General features: G+C 36.0%; 1 protein-coding gene across 3 annotated transcripts in view; it reads left to right on the plus strand.

The window, feature by feature from the left end:
- Positions 1 to 21,694, plus strand: part of REPS2 (RALBP1 associated Eps domain containing 2) — a 2,057,440-nt gene that overhangs the window by 1,090,571 nt on the left and 945,175 nt on the right. For all 3 annotated transcript variants that reach the window (XM_044073054.1, XM_044073053.1, XM_044073052.1), the window contains exon 7: positions 7,378 to 7,441. In XM_044073054.1, the coding sequence (XP_043928989.1) occupies positions 7,378 to 7,441 (64 nt within the window). The remainder of the gene's footprint in view (positions 1 to 7,377; positions 7,442 to 21,694) is intronic.

Consider the following 21,694-nt stretch of genomic DNA (forward strand, 5'->3'; position numbering starts at 1 on the left):
GAAATCAATATATTAAACATAGTTACAGGGCCTGCATTTATTACAGAGAACTGATTACTGGTTTCAGAAATGCCAAATATTGCAGGTGGAAATTAGAGTGCTTTCCTTTTGTAAGCATTAAAAATTAAAAAAAAAAACAAAAAAAAACATAAGCATACTGAAGTGAAAGAGAGCAATGCCACTTTTTATTAGTAGGGCCATTGTTTAGTTTATGTTCAAATCTCTGGAAGTGTTCCAGTTTTCTTTCTGTCCGTAGTCACACACTGCACAACTACTTTTATGTAATAGAATTAGCAACTCTCAAATGCCAAGCAAATTCATGCTCCAGGCTGTTATGACTTCACCAACAACTAGGCATTCAAAAGCAGTATTAGTCTGTCTGATGACCTGCTCATCTCCTCAAAAAAACTATTTTGCCAGGGACTTAAGAACAAATTAGCTTCCACCTGCATATAAATTAAAGCTGTTTGGACATGACAGAGTAAAAATTAATAAATGCATTCAAAACAAAGCTTACACTGGATTATTATAAGTAAAAGGAAGTTTGAATGTGTCCTGTGTGCTTTATAACCTTGATTCTAAGCTAACACATTAAACAGCTCAGATGCCAGTACTATGAAATGAAAGTATAAACTGCTTTCTGTTTCCATGAAATTCCCTTTTGTTGGAATAAATGACAGTGTGTGAAAAATGATTTTTAAGTGGCACTAGTTAATGTGGCACATATTCACAGGATGCACAGTTTATCATAACAGCACTTTCTTAAGTATGCAAACAGCTGAATGAAGGCACTTACAGACATATTTTGTGGTGATGGTTATGAAGTAATTTTGAAGTACTGTACATAGACCCACCTACCTCTAACTTGTCCGGTGCACTGCACAGTCCAAACATCTTCTAATTCAAATTCTGTTTGCTCGGAAGACAAAGACATAAACAGTCAGTCGCACAGACACTGTTTTCATCTTCTGCATCTGTGCGATCAGGCAGAACACCACCTTTAAAAAAAAAAAGTAATTTTTAATTAAGAGAAAATGTGCACCACAATTAATTTAATTTTTTCCAGACAAAACAAGCAGTCTCCGTTTTTCTGGACAGTGTCCCTTAATTCTGGACATTTGGCAACCCTATCACCAAGATGTACATCATTCTCGACATCAGTATTCATAGCTGTCAGCATGCATATTACTGTCTCACTAAAACACGTTCTTATTGCATTTTTTTTCACAAGACAAACTTCTTTCAATTTTATATACTTATGAGCTGACTGCATGCAAAAATTATACTACATAATATTGTGACACTCCATTAGTGTGTGTCAACAGATTTTGCAATAGAAACATAACAGTTCAGTTTTAGAACCTAATACAAATATAAAAGCTTGGAAAACTTTATTGTGGTAAAATCATTGGTCTACGTCTTGCCTTATAGCTTCAGTGGTGAATAAGAAATAGTCTTATAGGCAGCATGCCTTTATATAGCAAGAAATTTTGTAAATGGTGAGTGAAAGCACTTAATCAACAATATTAGTCAAAAAGATGTTTTCAGAAAAGCGCAGGGTTTACCCTCAGGAAGTATTAAAAGTTTTTAATACCTTTATTGAACTATCACTTAAAATATAGGCAAACATATATTTATATAAAAGAAAACAAACCATATTCACATATTCCCAGTTACAAAAATTATACATCACACATATTTTTTGTATAATTATCATCAGTCCAAAATTACATAAATTGCTAAATTCCTGCCTTGCCTTAAACCTCATTCCTTCTCCACAAAATTATTCTGCATGTATTGTTCCCATGATTTCTATTTTTCTATGTAATTTGCTCCTAGCCTTTTCCAAGTATCCTACTTCCACTTCTTTAATGTCTGTTAAAGTATTCACTACTTCAAATATAGTTGGTTTAGACTTTGATTTCCATTTTCTAGTAATTGTTTTTTTTGGCAGCTTCCAGAATTAAACTTAACAAGCCCTTGCAATGTCTAGACAGTTCAGTTCCAGTATCCCAGCTCAAAAAAATCATTTCCTTAGTTACACCTTTTTGCTCACCCAATATTTCTGACATAGTATTCTGTAGGGAATTTTTAAAGTCAAGTCTGCTAACTCCTTATATTTCCAAAACACATGTTCCCAGTAACCTATTTCTTTCTCATCACACCTCCAATATTTGCCATCTGTCTGAAGAAAAATTCTTTGGAGTCTGCTTGGGGCATAAAATTACCTGTCCAAGAAAAATTTTTAAATTTTCTAGTCTTTATTTCATATTTGTGAGCCATGTCCTCCCATTGTTTCCTTGTGAATTGCTTAGCTAGTGCCTCTTCCCAATCTTTTCAAACCCCTTGTAACTGGTTCTTATAGTTATTGTGCAATATTTTAAATGCCCTACCAATTATTTATTTTTAATAGCAGCTTGTGTTTGGATTCCTCTATCCCTTTCTCTTTGCCTGCACTCTGGTATTGGTCCCTGATAGGGAAGGCAGTCCAAATGTCTTCTTAGCCTCCTCCCATTCTATTACCTTCCCTCTCTAGTTATATGCTCCAAGTACCTTGGCTCCATTGCCAGTTTTCTCCAGGAAAATTGAGTTTCATCTTGCCTATTCTCTGTACTCTTAATTGCAGCCATCCCTAGCTTCAAAATCTAATTTCTCAATTCCTGTGATGGCTTAGTTCTTAGAATACTTCTTGCTACTTTATTACTATATTATTATGTATGGCTGTTGCTGTTCTCCTTAAAAATGTGCATGCAAAATCCCACTCTGTCCATATTTTTTAAATCCCCCCAGCTTCATCATCATCCTATTTTCACTTTGAATTATAGCTTTCTGCTTGTATTATGTATAAAAACACCTTAACTGTGTAGCTTTAAAATATCCCTTCAAATCAGGTAATCCTAAACCATCTTGTTTTATTGGAAGGATTAGCCTATCCCACTTGACTGTTGCCCTCTTCCCCTTCCAGGTAAAATCCTTCAACTCTATCAATTACTGTCTATAGCTTCTCCAGCTGATAAAAATATGCTTGACCCGTATATAAAACTAAAGGGACTAAAAGCAATTTCAGTGCTTGTATCTTGTTATCCATATCCATAAACAAGAGCTTCCAGTTTCTCAGTCTGTATATTATCTTTTGCTTAGTCCCACATATCTTTAGTTGCCATAACAACATTCTTTTTTAATCTACTTCATTTTATTGTGTACCCATAAATATGGGTATTGTTGAACCAGTTCTTCATGTGTGGGGACATTGTTTACAGCTGAAGCCTTTGTTTTGTCTTCATTACATTTATATCCCCAAAAGACTACAGACTGTCTCAGAATGTTCCACAACACTGAAATATCCTTTTCTTGTTTTATTAGGTATTAGCCATTGGTTCTAAATATAACCCAGATAACAAAGGGGAAAGGGAACATCTGCCTGATTCCTATGTTTAGCTGCAATGTATCAGAGAGGAACCCTACCACTTTCATTTTTGCTTCCTATCCCTCATATATCCTCCTAAGCAACCTTATTATTGTATCAGGGAATGCAGATGTTTCTATTGACATACTCATAAAATCCTAGCTTACTCTGTTGAATGCTTTTACTGCATTAAAACCACGAACATCAGTGTTATTTTCTTACATTCTACTTCCCTCTGAGTCCATCATTGTTCTATTAGTAGTCAGATGTTTGCCTTCCCTCCACAAAACCACATTGATCCATATCAATCATTTTTGGCAACTCCTTTGCCATTCTTTTAGCTATTATAGACACTTTATAATCATGATATAAAATTGAAATGGGTCTATATGAATCTGGGTCTGATAGATGTTTACTGTCTTTAGGCATTACAGCTACCACGGCTTTCTTCCAGGTTGTTGGTACGTCTTCTCCTTTTAAAATACTGTTAAAACATTCCAGATCTTTACCACTTTCTTTCCTCCTACCTTCCAAACTTCTACAGGAATGTCATCTACTCCTGGAGACTTTCCTGCAGATTGATCATACTTCACTGTTTTTAATCTCCATTCCTTCTGTCTTAACTGTTAATTGTTGAGCCTTATCTATCTCTAACCTTGGCGTACTTAAGTCTTCCATAAATATTTCCATTTTTGCTCTGTCTTGATTTCCTCATTTGCCTGCTTTATGCAAATGTTCATAAAATTTCTGAAGTATCTCTAATACCTCTGCAGGATCTATGGTTACTTTTCTTGTTATAGGCTCCCTTAGTTTGGCAACAACCCTTTCTGCTTTCTGTTGCCTAAGTCATTGTGCTAAAAGTGTCTGTGCTCTGTAGTTATCAGAAAACAGTTGTTTAACAGCAATCTTTCTGAGAGCTTGAATATTATTCAGGTACTCCCTTATATTCTGTTTCACGCTCTGCAGTCTCACCTCTTCTTGTTCATGATATTCCCCTTATTCTGCAATTCTGTAGCCTTTGTCAGCCGCTGTAAATAATTCTTGTTACTTCTTAACCTTATCTCCTTTTTCATATTGCTACCCTGTTTTTAAACTCCACTTTCATTTTGTCCAACTCAATAGCTAAAACTTTTGAAGACATTTCTGTCTTCCCTAATAACTCTCAAATAATTTTCACTATCCATTTCTTAAATTCCTGTCTTCTTAACAGGTAGGTGAGGGAAGTACCAGTGTCTCATTTTTATTTCATTACCTTGCATTTTTATCATCTTTGTTGTTGGATGTGTATCGAAAACTTTGAATTAAGCACATATTCCTGTGAAATACAATTTCTGTCTAGTCTAGCCCAGTTATTGTACCTTGGTGAATAATATGTAAATTATCTGAGCTTCTACTACTGAATTCACGTCTTCCATACCAAATAGTTTCGAAAATTTCTTCAAAAATCTAACTTCTTTTGTTATACTTTCTCTTCTAGATCCCCCAGATATATCCTCACTGTTGCAAGTCAAGTTCCATTCTCCACCTATAAGTAATATTTCCTGCTGAAAGATGATTTTTCTCCCATAATTTTCTTAAGTTCCATAATAGCAGTTTTAGGTAGAATATAAATAAATAGCAGCATAATCCTCCTCCTTTGCCAGTAGCCTTTACTTCTATATATCTGCCATTTTTATCTTTTTTCCCCTCTTCTATCACTATTGGAGCTCCTGTAGCAATTGGTATAAGTACTCCTCTTTTCTTTTATCCCCGATATTTTTCTGACTCTCCATGTTGAAATCATTTTTTATCAAATCCTCATCCTCACTAATTTCCAAATGTGTCTTCTGTAGCATTGCTGTTTGCATGCTGCACTTTTTTAATGTAATTACCTTTTTTATATACTTGTGATGCCATTCATGGCCAAAATAATGTGGATGTTATAGCCATTATGATATGAAGTTATTTTTCCCACTAATTATATATGACAGATTTTTTAAATGTCTGTTTCCAGCTTTTGTATTACATGCACTTACTAATATTTGACAAGTTGAGTCTATATACATTTGTTTATTGTCATCTCCATTTGAACCTGTGTTATATTTTACAAATCATTTTGTGTTAATGGAAATCTTCAAACAAAAAAACAAACACAGCCCAGAACACCCCTGTAACCTGTTAACATAAAGCAAAGGCACACAACTGTACATCTCTTCAAATAATGGAGTGCAACCCTCCTGATAATCGCAATTGTCCCAAATGTCCCAAAATTACATCTGTAGCCAAAGGCATTACCTAACCTAAAGTTAAGGTTATCCATGCTAAGGCCAGGGAGCATTAGTATTGTACTGTAACAAAATATATGGCTTCCACCTTCTTAGCATTATATTCAAACCTCTTATTGTGTACACAGTACAGTATGGCAGTTTTCTAAGAGTCATATCTAGCATTCAGACCAGTGTCAGAGTGGAACATTACAGGACTCTGTTGTTCCAGACTCATTTTACTTCTACAGTGTTCTTGTCAACTAATTTTTAAAGAGGCACTTCATTTCCCCAAGTGAAATGTTTACACAGACACAAAAGAAATGCATGCATTATGTTTTCTGTGTTACAAGCATATTGGTAGTTAGATGGAACATTCTTCCATTAATTGGAACTGCCCTGTGTGTAGCAAGTGGAAGATAGAAGCTATCATACAAAGCTAAGTCCTAATGTGCTGTTCTTGTTACTACAGCAGGTGAATGATATCCATTACTGCTTATCCTTTTTATTTAAATATAATTTGTTTTGCACTGCCATGTATTAGTGCATTCTTTTTTGAAATATTTAATTTTTACTAGTGTCTAATTAAACATTTTAAATGCACTGTGTAATCAAGTGGTGTAAACGAATGGACCATTGTCCTGATTAAATGGGTAATGCAACTGTGCCACTTAAATACAAGTATAATATCAAGTAAGAAGCCAGTGGTCTCATGCTGACAGCTCAGTCAGTGAAAAAAGAAAACTATCATTGAAGACCAACTTCTCTCAGCTCCTGCTGCAAATCATTGAGTGTAGCAGAAAGCTTGCTTTCCTCACCCTCCCCACCATGTTCTCTGCTCTTAGAAAGGATTTCCCAAAATTGACCATAACTATAAGTTCCTGGAGGGAATTCCTGGAAATAGCCAGCCTTTGAAGTAGTCGCTGATCTTGTTCGACTTGATCCTGTCTTTTTTTTTTTCATTTTTTTAGTCTGACCTTCCTGTACATTTGATGGTTCTCTTCAGGTAAAAACAGAGGATTAGTATATCTGCCTGTTATGTCTCAAAAGTCCTTGACTGCAGTGATGGTCACCTACTCCTGCTTTGGTCCTCCAGTGATTAAAGGCTCAGATATAATCTGTGGCTCTACGTTTCAGACTGGCAGCAGTTATGTAGGGGATTCATTTCTTGACCACTTCTTAGTGATTTATGTATTTGTTTAAGTGAGACTTCCAAGATTGGACTTAGGTTTATAGAGTGATGTGTTTGGTAAACAATATGGTGAAACAATCACAAGTACTAGTCAGTGCCCTTTCCTGTGTCATAAATAAAAAGAGGTGTCATAATGCTTTATTTGCTTACTATGTTTAAGAAATGTTTTTGATCCCCTTTTTTAATGTTCGTTTAGCCCACGTGTAACATGTTATCATACACTGTTTAGATGTTCAACCTTTTCTTTAATGTTGTTTATCAAAATTTCATTACTATTTTAATTATAGCACTTTAAATATGTTGTTCACCAGTTTAATTCCTTATTATGCACCATTTGTGTTGTTTTATTCAGCTTTCATATTTTGACTTGAAATCAGCTATATCAAAATGGCTAATGCATCTGTCCAGTTACCTAATACCGAATATGCAAATGCATGACACATGCACATTTATGTTGCTTGAAAAGTGTGTAATGTGGGATTAAACTTCATTGCTGTACTTTAAGCCATTTAGATCATGGGTTTGTTTTATTATAGGTTCTGTCGCCAAGAATTTCTTCACAAAGTCAAAGCTTCCTATACCTGAACTTTCTCATATATGGTAAGTATGTTTTGTTGAAATGGTGAGGCTTGTAAAAAGTTATTTGTTTTAAGTTTTTTGTTTTATATAAATATGTTGCTCATGGGTAAAGCTGTGATACAGTGCATATTTAAGTAGAGAAATCTTTTATTTAACCAGGTATTGCATATCTTGTATTACTTCATCTGATTCATTCCTATGGGTGGTGAGTCACTGAGCTACCGTTACCATAATCTGCATTATTGTAGTTCTTGTGCTTGTGAAAGACTTGTTTTGATGTGTGTTCTTTCTGTTTTGGCCAGAACTATAGCAAAGGAATTTGGCAGCCACAGAAACCCATCATTTCTACTTTCTATGTATAACTGACTATAGTATTTAAAGATGGCTTGTAATTTGTCCATTCACTTTATATAATGACTTTTAAACTGTCAGTATCTTTTAAAAACAGTTTGACAGTTTACAAGCTCTCTTTAAGCAACCATAGTTGTGATCCCTTATAGATACCTTGTAAACTGTACCCTGTTGCCATTATTTTAAAGGTAGTTTAAATACTTTAAAAAGCATACAGGGTTAAAACAATAAAGAAAATAATAAAGGAGTAAAAAAAGAAACATGGGCATGCAACAAAGGGAAGGAGGGGGAGCAAGAAAAAGAAAGAAAAAAAACGTTATTACTCATACATACAACAGATATCAGCTATAATATCACAGATATATAACAGGCAAGTATAAAATATTATGCGATGACATGCTAAACGCTACTGCCTTCAGTTAAAATGCAATGACCCTGTGCTAGGATATGCAGATATGTGTGTGGGAAATGTGTAGTGTTGTTCCTATAAAGATACTGCCTTTGTGTGGACTGCTGTATCTATGACCCTCTACCAGCAGTCTGTGATGTAGTATTGTTCAATAATGATCTTGAAATAACACTTATGAAGATGGAATTCTGTATTAATATTGTAAAACCAGTAACAGCAGCTATGTGGTTGTTGTATGCATATGATAGTTCAGTGTTCATAGAAACAATGAAGACAGACAGATATTCGTCCACAGCCTAACAAAGAAATGGACTGCAAATCCACTAAATTAAAATATGAATATAACAAAGAGAAATCTTCATCCCAGTTAACTCATTGCACCCCTTCTCATCACTACGCAGACATGTCCCCATCAGTTAAACAGAAGATATAATAAACCCCTAAGCTGCTCATTATGTGGAGCTACTGCATATCCCTACATTCATCTGTCAGACTGTTGTTGCAAAGATGCCCAGGTCACACTGCAAACATGCCATGCTATAGAGTTCTATGCCCTACTTGTGGGTGTATGAAAACCACTAGAGGCAGTGCAGTGCTTTGTATTACTCTCAGAACACAAATAGCCACAGAAAAACATTATACCTAACATATCTTATGACAGCTTCCAATGCAAATGTCAGTTATGCAACATATGCAGAATTAAATGCAGTTGCAGTATGTGACAGGCAATCCTGAAGTTAGGCACACTTCTACATGTGCACACTTTATACTATGGAGACATACTCTTAGCTGTTTACTGAATGTACTCAAAATTATTTTAAGAAACAACCATACTCAGCCCCTTTATCTCAAAGCCTTTTGATTGTACTCTGATACAGAAGAATGCTATCCAAAACACTCTCCTGAGTTAACAAAAAAAAAAAAAAAAAAACAGGAAAATACTTGCAATACAACTCAGATGCCCTTGTTCTGACCTGTTCTTCCATAAGATACTGCTCTGGCAAGAGTTTTCAGGAATCTCCTTTGTACTTGGGCCCCTCATAACAGTCTCCAGTCAGACACTTCCATTGGTCTCTGTGCAACAAATACGAGAGGGTTTTGCTTTCTTTGCTGCCCAGCTGGGGAGCCCTGCCAAACCTGGTGGCATTGGAAACCACTGCCATTCACCATGTTGCATTCCAGAGAACTGTGGTAGCACTGCCACGGTCACGCCCATTTAATTTTCTGGCACATGATGCACAACACTGGGCAGCTAGTTAACGCAAGCAGTGATGATGCTTCCATTGCTTTAGGCAAGAAAGAATGGCATGCATGACGGTGTTAGGATGTGAAATCTGGCACACAGTCATCCTCATTACTACACAGACCTGCCTACCATCAGTTGAAAAAAAATAATAAACTTCTAAGCTGTGCATTATGTGGAGCTACTTTATATAGCTACATGTCAGGCCATTCATCTGTCAGACTGCTGTTGCAAACAGGTCCAGGTGACACTGAAACTGTGCCATGTTATAGAGTTCCTGTGTCCTACTTCAGTGAACATCTTAGTGCTATTAGAACCCATAAAATCACAAATGCATTGTATAAGCATACCACGATTCACAAAACCGCACAATTCAAATTTACCATCATTGACAAGATTGACATGCACAGAAATATAAAAGCAGGCTGGCATGACAGACTAAATAATATGGAATCCTCATGGATTACCAGGTTAGGAGCTCTATTCAAACCTGGCTTAAATGAAATGTTCTAGTCATATGTAGCCAGCTCTTAAGTATGTTATATATGTAATTTCTTTGTCAATGAATTTACTTTGTGATGTTTTATATTTTATATTTTCCATTTACATTTTTCATTCTTACTTATAATTTTGTTTTGCATGTATCTCCAATCTTTTGGAACATGCATATATATTTTTTTGAACATGCATACACCTTTAAATGTTTGGATATATAAGAAGATACCAGGATGTGTAATCTAGACTTTTATTTTTCCACTGAGGAAGGCTGGATATATAGCCGAAACCGGTTTGCAGTAATATTGAGTATGATGTTTCTATAATTGCCACAAATAAATTGATTTAGGCACTTTTCTCCTTTGTGCGGGATCATTGTTGTTTTTTTACACTGAAACTGTGCCATGTTATAGAGTTCCTGTGTCCTACTTGTTGGTGTATGAATACCACTACAGTCAATGTAATACTATGTATTTCTGTTGTAATACACACAACCACAGAAAAACATTATACCTAGCTTATCTTATGACAACTGTCAATGCAAATGTTGCTTGTTATATTTCTGAAATGTGTGTGTGTGTATATATATATATATATGTGTGTATATACATATATATATATATATATATATATATATATATATATATATATATATATGTAACAGAATTAAATGAAGTTGCAGTACATAACGTGCAATGTTAGACAGTATCACTTCTGCATGGGTACACTTTGGCACTATGCAAACATGCATGATGGTGTTAGGGTATGAACACTGCTGTGTAATATGTGTAACTGCCTACATTTTTCCAATCAGTTATTACAGTTTTTCTCTTTACTGCCTCTATAGATACAATATTCCTCTACTTTTTTCCACATCCTGTAGGGGTTATTAACACACTCACTAGTGCTCATTATGTTTTGCAGGTGCTCATGTGAATCCATGTGAGGGAGCCTTTTAAGGCAGCTTGGCTCATAGCTGCAGTGAGTAAAAAGAGTGACTCAGGAACATTAACTAGTTTCATTAGCGTAAGTGACACTCTAGAAGCTTCACAATTTCATGACATAACCCCTATGGCTGCCCTGGGCCTTGTTGTGCTTTGGAAAATTGCAGGTCAGCAATTCCATGAGCTTGTGGAAAATGAATACAGCAGTAAATTTCCTGGAGCTCACTTGTTTGAAAGGTGTGTTATTTCAAAAGTTCACATACCATACCATTAAATGATTGCTTAATAAATGCATTGGAAATATGGTAATCTGGAATGTGTTTTTGTTGTTTAGAGATGTATTCATATAGACAGTGTGAGGGGTTATGGAGTGGTACATGTTTCTACACAGTAGGGCATTTAAGTGCAATGCATGTTGTATTTTGCTAATGTGCCCTTATAGATTCCAGCCATAGTTCTAGTAGAAGCACAGAGCTCTAACGTATTTACTGTTATGATTGTTGTTTGAGGGGATGGACAACTTGCTAACACTACTTGAGCTTGATATATTAAGCATTTTGTGCCGATTGTTGTTATTGGGGGGAAGGAATTGTATTTTGGACATAGCAGTGTTTGATACACCTGCATTGGGTACTTCATGGAAAGCAGTATTATGTGAGATGTGAATTTGTGCCTTGTGTGTCTGACATTTGGTGGTGTATAGATTGTTTCTATAGCCCTGGTAAAAAAAAAAAAAATTGAAAACAGTGTGTATCCATTAACACAAATGTAGGCACAACATATAATGATGATTGTGTAGCCACATAACATAGGGTGTAACAAGAACAGTTATGCTTCTATTACTTAAGAAATCATTTGCTGTCTCCCGGGTGCATTTTTGGCCTTGAGAGGATCCAGTTAGTACAGCATTATGCTGTGCCTTTCTGTATATGTAGTAAAACATATCAGTGAGTATATGTATGCCGTTATACACATGACCTTTGTATGGTTATCCAGTGGCAGGTTTAACAGGGGGTTGGTATAATCTTTAAAGTGTTTACCTCACAGACACAAGGAGCAGTGCCTGATTCTCACCTTTGAAAGGGAAATTGGTTAGGCTTAAAATGGCACACAAGGTCAGCTAGCCTAGTACTTACCTATGAACCTGTGCTGTTCTGCAGTGTAATGCTGTCATAGCCCATTAAGTGTGGCCATGATGTGGAGTCCACATTTTAATTTTTTCTACTCTTTATTTTTTGGGGAGGTGTCTCAGAATACAGATAGTTTGTTGCATACCCTCCATCTCCACAGTCAGTAAATGATTGGTCATGCAAAATCCGACTGGCCTTTTGACAGCTATGTCTGGTGGGATGTAATGAATTACATCAATGCATTTTTGTGGCTGGGGTGGGAAATACCAGCAAATGAAATATTAGACATAATTTCTGCTAAAGCTTGGGCTGCCCATCTGGCACAAGAGCAGAGGGCAATGTGAAATTGACAGACGACCAAACTACCTTTACAGAGATGGTGGAGTTACTGGCCTATCTGCATGAAGCGCCAGACACCTCTACATTATGGTGAAGTACAGGATCTAGGTGTGGAGCTAGCTAAGCACTGAAGATGTGTGTTGGAAATGCCCCAAGTTGGTATGTCTTGACATGGTCAAGTATCTGTGTAGTGTGTAAATGAGTGGCATTTAAAAAGTATAACCCTGTTTTTTCACTGGAGCATTAGGGATCCAGAAAGAGACCACAGCACAAGGTATGCTACCTGTTAATCTGCCATATTAGTATATTGGGCAGTATTTTATCATTCACTGGAATTCAAGTATTGGTGACAGGCCATAGTTACTGAGGGTATTTTGTTTTGGTGTTTCCACAGGTGAAGTTTTATCCTTTCATATATTCCTGTCTAGATCTGATGATGATGGCAGCCAAATCCTGGGATGGCTAGGGGACCATTCTGTCAGTTCTGTGATATCCACATTCCCACCCCATTATGCTGACATAGCCTGTTTCTGTCGAACCCACCCCAGAAATGCAGGAAGACATGCAAAGACAAGATGATGCACAAAGGTTTACACTGGAAGGCATGCCCCCCCCCCCCGTCTTGCTTCAAGCATTTTTGAGCAAGTGGAAGACATCAGTATCAGTGGACTTCATACTGATGGGTGTGCACACCATGGTTACCCTCCATTACCAGAGTAAGCTGTCTAAAAGGTTGCAACTCATTGTATGTGCTCATTGTATCTGCAGGGCCATAGTACAGGGACAGCATGATACCACCATGAGTCTTTCTGAGCTGTTAGACATTGTAAGACATCTGCATGATGACCTGTGGGAGTGAAAGGGAGACATGCAACATCCTAGCCATGTGACAAAGCTTTTGTGCCCATGCAGGCAGACATTATGGCAGATGCACTTCCCATGAATGATTTACTTTCTCCATCTCTGCGAGCTGTTATGCCAAGGGTAGGCCATGGTCAGAAATACAGTGCAACCAGTTCCACACCACCATCCACTGCTGAGGGATGTTACAGTATGGATGCTCACATAAGTGAGATGCTTCTGCTGAATTGGTCAAGGGCACAGGCCATTGCTCATGTTCATGGAGCACTGTATTGTTTCTGTATGGTTTAGTTCATGTCTGTGACCCTCCTAGCTGTGGGCGATTCTGTGGATGGGGGCATGCATGATCTGCACACACTTCTGTTGTGGATGCCCTGGACCTTTCTGTCATATCTCAGTACAGTGCTGCAGCATATGTTGAGGTTGTGTCCAAGCATACATACAGACAGACTTCTACAAGGCCCACATCCATGCATACACATGCACATAGCAATGGAAACCATACACCCTCCCTGGCCATTGTGCATCAGTCTCCCCATCCAACACCACAGGTCTGATGCCTGCAACAGAAAATCATGTTCAAATGTACCAGCACACATACAGTTAAGCATTAATGACAACTGAAACTGTGGCCCTCCCCTCCTGTCCGTATGATAATAACTGTGCCCTAACCTCCGTACTCCGTTACATTGTCTAATTCACAGTCTTGGTAAAAGTCTGCATGCATCGCCTATTCTTTTCTGTATACTGCTTTATTGCGACTCATAATTATGAAACCAACAGCTGCCTCGTAGCCACTGCCATGACCTACTGTACCTGCCTTCGCCTGGCATAGTCCTTCCCTGCAGCCAGCTCCTCCATGGGCCCCTCATCAAGCTCCTCCTCCACTACTCAGTCTGGGCTTCTGCCTGCTGCAACTGTTTGTGTACAATGATGGTCTGCCCCTCGGCTAGGAGTGATGAAATCCTGGACATGGTTTTCACTAGACATCTCTGTTCCCCACCAGTTGTAAGTTCCTCCCTTGCCAGATAAGACCATAAATCAGTCACTTTCACCATAAGGCCGAAGCTGGATGCATCTTCAAATGCCTTATTATTTAGAGGTAATGCAAAGGCCAGTCTATTAAAATTGAGTGACAACCTGGATAAATTCAACATCCCCTGAAATCATATGACCCCACTGCATATGTGGAATCCTTTATCACTAGATTCTATGCATATATGAATAGCTGCAAACTGATGTCGGTTTTCTCTTTTTCATTGTTAAAATATGCAGTGTTTCTAATCAAGTAACCTGCGGTGGATCTGGCTTTTAGTTTAGATGTTCTACTGTTAGACTTTTTTCAACTGTAAGTTTTGTACTTCCTGCTGGAGCACTTGCTCCAGCCCTGAAGACATAGCCAATCTTCTAGCAGATAAATGTAGCTCTAACTTTACGCCCTTCCCCCCACATTGCCAGATTACATACCTGCATTTGCACTTTTCATTTATTTCAAGAAGCGTGCTTTTTGGTGCTGTTCTTCGTATTTATTTGACATAAATATTTCTAATGCTCAATAAAATGTTTTAAATTATTGGTCCTTTTATATTCAAGTCTTGAACTAGGACCTAACAAATCAATAATGTCAGGTGAATAGTGAAAAAATATCCCAGTGCTTTTCAGCACTGCTTCAAGCGTGTCTTCCTAGATTATCATATTTCTGAAACAGTCATGTTGAACTCCCATTTTCCTGTCATCCTTGTGAAATGACACTGTACCCAACCCTAGTAAACAGGTATACACCCAATCACATCTTTTCCTGTGTACTTTGCTGTAAATATTATCAATAAATTTAGGTAGAGATCTCCTCTGCCAAAAACATCTCTCTTAATTTTTTGGCACTCCAATAAAAACTATAAATCTCAGTTATTTTTGCAAGGCAGACAAATTGTCTTTTCATTAAACTTTTTTTTTTCTGAAACAGAAGATGGTTATTATCAAGGTGCAAGAAAAGTGATTAAGTGTTGATTCCAACATGGCCGCTAACTAGAAGGCACATTTCACAGACAGCTCCTGACTGGGAATTAAAATCGAAACCAATCTTGGCTTAAACACGTCTCAAAACCCAGCAGAAATCAAGAAATCTTACAATATACTGGATACTAAACCATATTTTCAGAAGATTTTGCAAAATGAAAAAGAAAATCACAGTATTTTATACTTATCTGTGAGACCACGTGCTGACAGGGGAACATATACAACAGTACAGACTTCACTGAAAATCTGCAGTTTCTGCAAAGAAAATAAAAAAATATCAGTTGTAGTAATATGGATTCAGTGGAAGCACAAACTACAAAAACAAAACTTTCTCAATTAAGCACACCTGAGAAAGAAGTAAGTACAAAAAAACAAAGAACTGCAAAGCTGCAAACAGAGAAGCAGACTCCCAAAATGGCAACTGAAAAATCTCTCTTACTGGAAGACGTTAGATTAGCTCTATTACCTCTGCAGGAAGAAATAAAATATTTTTATACAAAACTGAATGCCTTTGGTAATACCTTAGACCAAATATCATCCAGACTACAGAAAAACGAGGAGAAAGCTCTCGAAAATGAATACAAGATAGAGGAAATAAAAAAAGTAACATTGCCACAGGAAAAACAATATCTGAACTACAACAAAAATAATAGACTTAGAAGCAAGGCCCAGAAGAAACAATGTGCTTATCAGAGGCATCCCTGAATCATATGAGCAAACCTCCCTGCATGCTGCAATAACAGAAATATGTGAACTATTCCTGGATAAAAATGTGGCAGTACAAAGCTTTGTAATAGAGAGGTTCCATAGAGCATTAAGAAAATCCCAAACAATTAATGCTCCAAGACAAGTATATGTGAGATTACTGAATGCAGTTCATGCCAACATGGTTTTACAAGCAGGCTAAATAAAAAAAAACAAATCATGTGGAAAAGAAATATAATAACAGTTGCACAAGCTCTACCATTAATAATCAAACAACAGAGACAAATTCTTTCACCATTTTGTGCATATTTGATAAAGAACAAAATAAAGTTCCAAATGAAGTTTCCTGCTTCGCTGCATTTCCAGTTTAAAGATTCTGCATACCAAATAAAAAACAAAGATGAAGCAAACTCAGCCTTCTTGAAAGTATTTAATGAAATCCCTCCAAAATAACAAGGGAAAAGTAAGTACATTTGTTCTGCTACTGTAAGCATTTCTAGCTCATCTATGGTACAAAAACACTTAATTCCGACAAAATAATGATGTCACTATTGTTTTAAACATTATTTTAGTAGTTTCTAATGTAGCCTTACCTTAAAATAGAAGAGCAACACTTTAAAAGCTTTATTTTCCATTTCAACATTCTAAAAGCGTTTTTTCCAGGAACCTGAGTTACAGGAAGCATCCCGTGACGTTTGACCTCGCACCAAAAACGTAAATAAGTCATCAGTGATGTCAGAGCCAAAATCCAGGTTATGGTAGCCTAGAAATCACAAAAAGAAGCAAATACAAGCTAAAAGCAAAGCTATATCTTCCACAGCTCGTATACATCGAAAACCAGGAAGTAAAATCAAGCTGCAAGGCTGTAAATCGAGAGACTGCTTTTTTCTTCAAGAATAAGAACTTTACATGGCTTAAATTCCAGAGAAGGTACTACAATCTTTGTATCTTAACACATGTAAGCCCTTAAAGACAGTCTTGATTGCAAAATAATTTTGAAGCACTAACAATCTAGCAGATACAAAGGATGGAAGGAAGCAGTATTAAGTAAGAACTGTGTAAGAAGCTATTTTTAAAAGATCCTTGCAGGGAAGAAAAGGGAATAGGAAGAAAAAAAAAAGAAAATATATAAAAAAAAGAAAAAATAACAGCTTATGAAAAAGAGATTAAAATCATATGAAACGTTTGGCACATTATTATTAACAAAATGTATATATGCTCTTTCATGATGTATCTTTTTTTTTTTTGCGAACTAATATCAGTTACTAGAGGAAAAGTATAGTGTTTATACATGATGCAAGCTAAGTAAAGCATATTGTGAAGACGCATTTGTATGTGTAATTTCACATATATAGCATTATTGAGGAAACAAAAGAAGTTTTGAAAGCACAAATTACAATTGTAATATATTTACTCAACAGTATATGTACTAGCAAAGTCAGCTATTAAATAAAAATAAGCTATTAATGTCTGAAATAGCTGGGAAACTTGGAATATAGAAGCATAAACATTAACTACCCTACTGCCTACTTGGGTTAAGAACACACAAGTTGTTTTCGTTAGGTTGCTGTCTGGGGAGTGTCTACGCTGGACATGTGTGATGTTTTTTGGAATGCAAAATAACTATTGTATTATAGTTAAAATCTGTAGATAGGGATTGTTTTTTTTTAATATCAGAGTGTTGTTTACACTACTTGTTTATTGGATAATCTTTTCTCTTTCAGAGATTAGGAGTAAGTGGTTAGGCACCACGGAAAGTTTGAAAGAGGAATATGTCACCTTAATCTTATATCTAACCATTACTTAATCCATAGTAAAATGTGGCAAAGTGCTCCGACAAGATTCAAAATAAAATACATAGATACCTCAGATATAAATAGAACAAAATAGTAGTCTCATAAAATGGTTAATATAGCCTCATGGAATGTAAATGGCTTACAGGAAATTAAAAAGAAAAAGCTAGTCATGCATTTCATTTATAATTCAAGAACTGATATAACCTTTCTGCAGGAAACCACATGACTATGGAACAATGGGACAAGGGTACTGAAAAAAATTCTAAATGGATTAAGAAAATAATAGCAGCTGGAGACAGTACTTCAGCAAGAGGTACAGCTATAATAATCAAGAAATCATTTGATGGTAATATCATTAATTATAACTATGTTGGTAAAGGAAGGTGGTGCTATTTTACAACCTTACTGCCAACTCACAAGAATCCTGTGTTACTGTGTAATGTTTATGGCCCATGTAACTACCAACTCAATTTCTTAACTGAATTATATAATTTGCTAAATAAACATCCAAATCACTCGATTATAATTGGGGGGACTGGAATATAACTATTAATCCACTAAAAGATAGATCAAATAAAAATCATACTCAACCTCTCCAAGCCACAACATTCCTATCAGAACTAATTGAGGACTTCAACTTAATAGATCCATTTGAACTAAACAATACAGACACTCAAGGTGCCAGATACACTTATTTTTCCCCATATCATAAAACCTGGTCTAGGATTGACATGTTTTTGATTTCTCAAAGCGTGGCACATCATGAAGTGAGCTATAACACAGAACCTAGATCTTTATCAGATCACTTTAAAATAAATCTAAAAATAACACATAACAAGGTGGGGTATGAAATACACAATACAGCAAACTGGACATTAAATACAAATTTGCTGAAAAATAAAGAGGTAGAACAAGAGATTATTAAATCTCTAATGCAATTAAATGAAGATTTTTTTTAAGTGGCGAGATTCCTCTGGACATTCAGTGGGCAGCCTTTAAAGTTACGGCTAGGGGTACTTTCATCCAAAAGGCATCATATTTTAAAAAACAAAGAAGAGAAAATATAGAGCAATTAGAAAACAAGCTAAGACTGCTTGAAACTGAGCTACAAAAAGGTAATCCTACTATTGAGAAGCAAATAGCAAGCTTACAGAAACAATTAAATGAGATTATAACACAACAATTCTCATTTACAGAACTCAGAATGCTACATAAATATGCAGAATGGGCGCAAACACCTTCAAAAATGTTAGCAAGGATTATCAACATAAAGAACCCCCATTGTAAAATACAAGAAATAAAATATAAAGACAAGACGTATAGATCTGATATTGAAATAATTGGGGTTTTTGAAGAAATATTTCAAAACATATATGGCCCACAAGAGTATATTAATGAGAACCTATTTCAATCCTTTGCAAATAACTTAAAATTTCCCAAGGTTAATGAATCCCAAGCCAAAAACCTTAAAAGCTTAATAAGAGAAGAGGAAATTAGTAGGGCTATTGATAAAATAAAACCTGGAAAAGCTCCTGGCCCTGATGGATATGTAGCAGAATTCTATAAACACTTTAAGTCTCAAGTCACACCAATACTTTTAAAACTATACAACTATATTATACAAGTTAGGATATCGGACCTATATATAAACAATTCCAAAACTGTGCTTATTCCAAAACCAAATACAGATCCCACAAACCCAACAATTATAGACCTATAGCTTTGATTAATCTGGACATTAAGATTTTCTCAACGATTATAGCTCAAAGAATACAAAAGGTAGCTCCAGTCATAATATCACCGGAACAACTAGGTTTTATGAGTCATAGACAAGTTAAGGATAACACATTAACTGTAGATCAGTGGACATAAGACTGAAAAACAAACTAAAATGAACAAACTAGAACGAGCAAAGGCAGAAACACACAGTCTAAAAAATACGTTGAATCCACTTTAATCCACTTAAGCGCTTTTCGTCAGCGAAGTACGCTGACTTCTTCAGAAACTGTTAAAATTAATTAATTAACCACCTGACCTTTATATAAACAGACAATTAAAACATCTTAAACATGTGGCTGAAAAAAAGCCAATCCATTAATACTGTTTAGAATAGCTAAACTAAAAGTTCTCGAGACAAGAATAATGACAATGGATGTTGTAACAATACAGTACATTGTAAAAGGTATGAAATAAAAAATGAAATTAACCAGTCGTTTTCAAACTTCATTGAAAAAGTGTCAGTAAATCATAAATTTAAAAATTAAAAATTAAACTAAGCACACAATGACCCAACCTATGCAGAGTCTAGTTATTTCACCATAATAAATAACCCAAATTATAGCATATAGAGGAAGAGGTTCATCTCTTGAGGCTATTCAGTTTAAGTACACTAGAAATAGAACAAGTGTCATTGAGACCAGGGTGGCTATAGGCATTAAGCCTTACTTGCCACACCAATTCCAACTCCTCAAGTTTTAGTGATCCCGGTCCTCCTCTACTATCAGTATTAACTTGATCAATCGCCAAAAAGTTGAAGTTATGGTTTTGATAACCAAAATTGTGTTTAGCTAGTGCATTTTCAAGTTTACATTTTCTAATTGCATATAAATGCTCGTACATTCTGTCCTTAAGTTTTCTTTCTGTTTTTCCTATATAGAAGGCTGGGCAGAGTGTACATCTAGCTAAATATATAATAAAGGAGGAATTACAATTAAATCTATGGTTCAGTTTGTAAACCTTACCATTTATATGGAAACAGTTAGTTTCTTGCACATATCTACAATAATTACAATTGTAACACTTAGACATCCCTGGGTTGCGTGTTGTAAATTTGTCTTTATGTTCCAATAGCACTTTCAGGTTCTTCCCTCTCCTGAAAACCACCTTAGGGCGTTCACCTAACTTACCTACAATAGACGGGAACATTTTAAACAGTCCCCAGGTTTTCAACAAAATACTTACACAATTGTAACTATCTTTACTGAAGGTAGTTATAAAACCTACTGTGTTATTGGTGTTGATTTGTAGCACTTCTTGACTAATGTCTTCTAATAAACTAACACAGTCTTCCCCTGTCCTGATGGGCGAAGGTGTGGAAGTCAAAGTGTCTTTAACTGGTAATAGAGGGATATAAATGTTACATCTTCTCTTCTCTGTTACCTCATGTATTAACGTATCTAAAAGTGGTTCAGGATAACCTCGATGTAAGAACAAATTCTTAAGAGTAAGACACTCTTCCTGAAAGTCGTGGTCTAAACTGACCATCCTGGCTGCCGTCACCAGTTGGCCTTTAACGACAGATTTTTTCTGATAATGTGGGTGACTACTTGAAAAGTGGAGGAAGGTGTTTGAATATGTCTTTTTCCGAAAAATCTTAGCAACAAAACAATTCATAGAGTAGTTTTTACTTAAAGAAACGTCGAGGTATGCTATATTATTTGTTTCAAAGGTAGACGTAAAAGCCAAAAAATTAGTAGTGCCGTTAATATATTGCAAAACCAATTTACTGACATCCTCATTCCCATTAAGTAGGATAAAGATGTCATCCAGGAATCTGGTGTAAAAAATGAACCTATCAAGGAATTCATTATTTTTGAAAATATACTCAGATTCCCAGTAAGCCATTACCAAGTTGACTATACTTCCTCCGCAGGGTGACCCCATGGCTACCCCAACCTTCTTTAAGTAAAACTCGCTCTGGAACATGAAGTAATTATTGGATAGCACTAGTTTGCTTAATTCAGTGACAAGATGGATTTCCCTATTGGTTACATTGTGTTTCTGTAGCATGAGGGCCACCCATTCAAGTGCTATATCTTGTGGAATACAGGTGTAGAGATCCCTCACATCTATTGTTAAGAAATTGTAGTGAGGATTGAAATATATTGCTTTTATCTTTTCAAGGAATGACCAGGAGTCTTTACAGATTTGTGACTCTTTCACTACAATTTTCTGTAATATAGTGTCTACAACCTTAGCACACGAA

Source organism: Protopterus annectens, chromosome 5.part1, assembly GCF_019279795.1.
Source record: "Protopterus annectens isolate FY-2018-M chromosome 5.part1, PAN1.0, whole genome shotgun sequence".
Taxonomy (NCBI): domain Eukaryota; kingdom Metazoa; phylum Chordata; order Ceratodontiformes; family Protopteridae; genus Protopterus; species Protopterus annectens.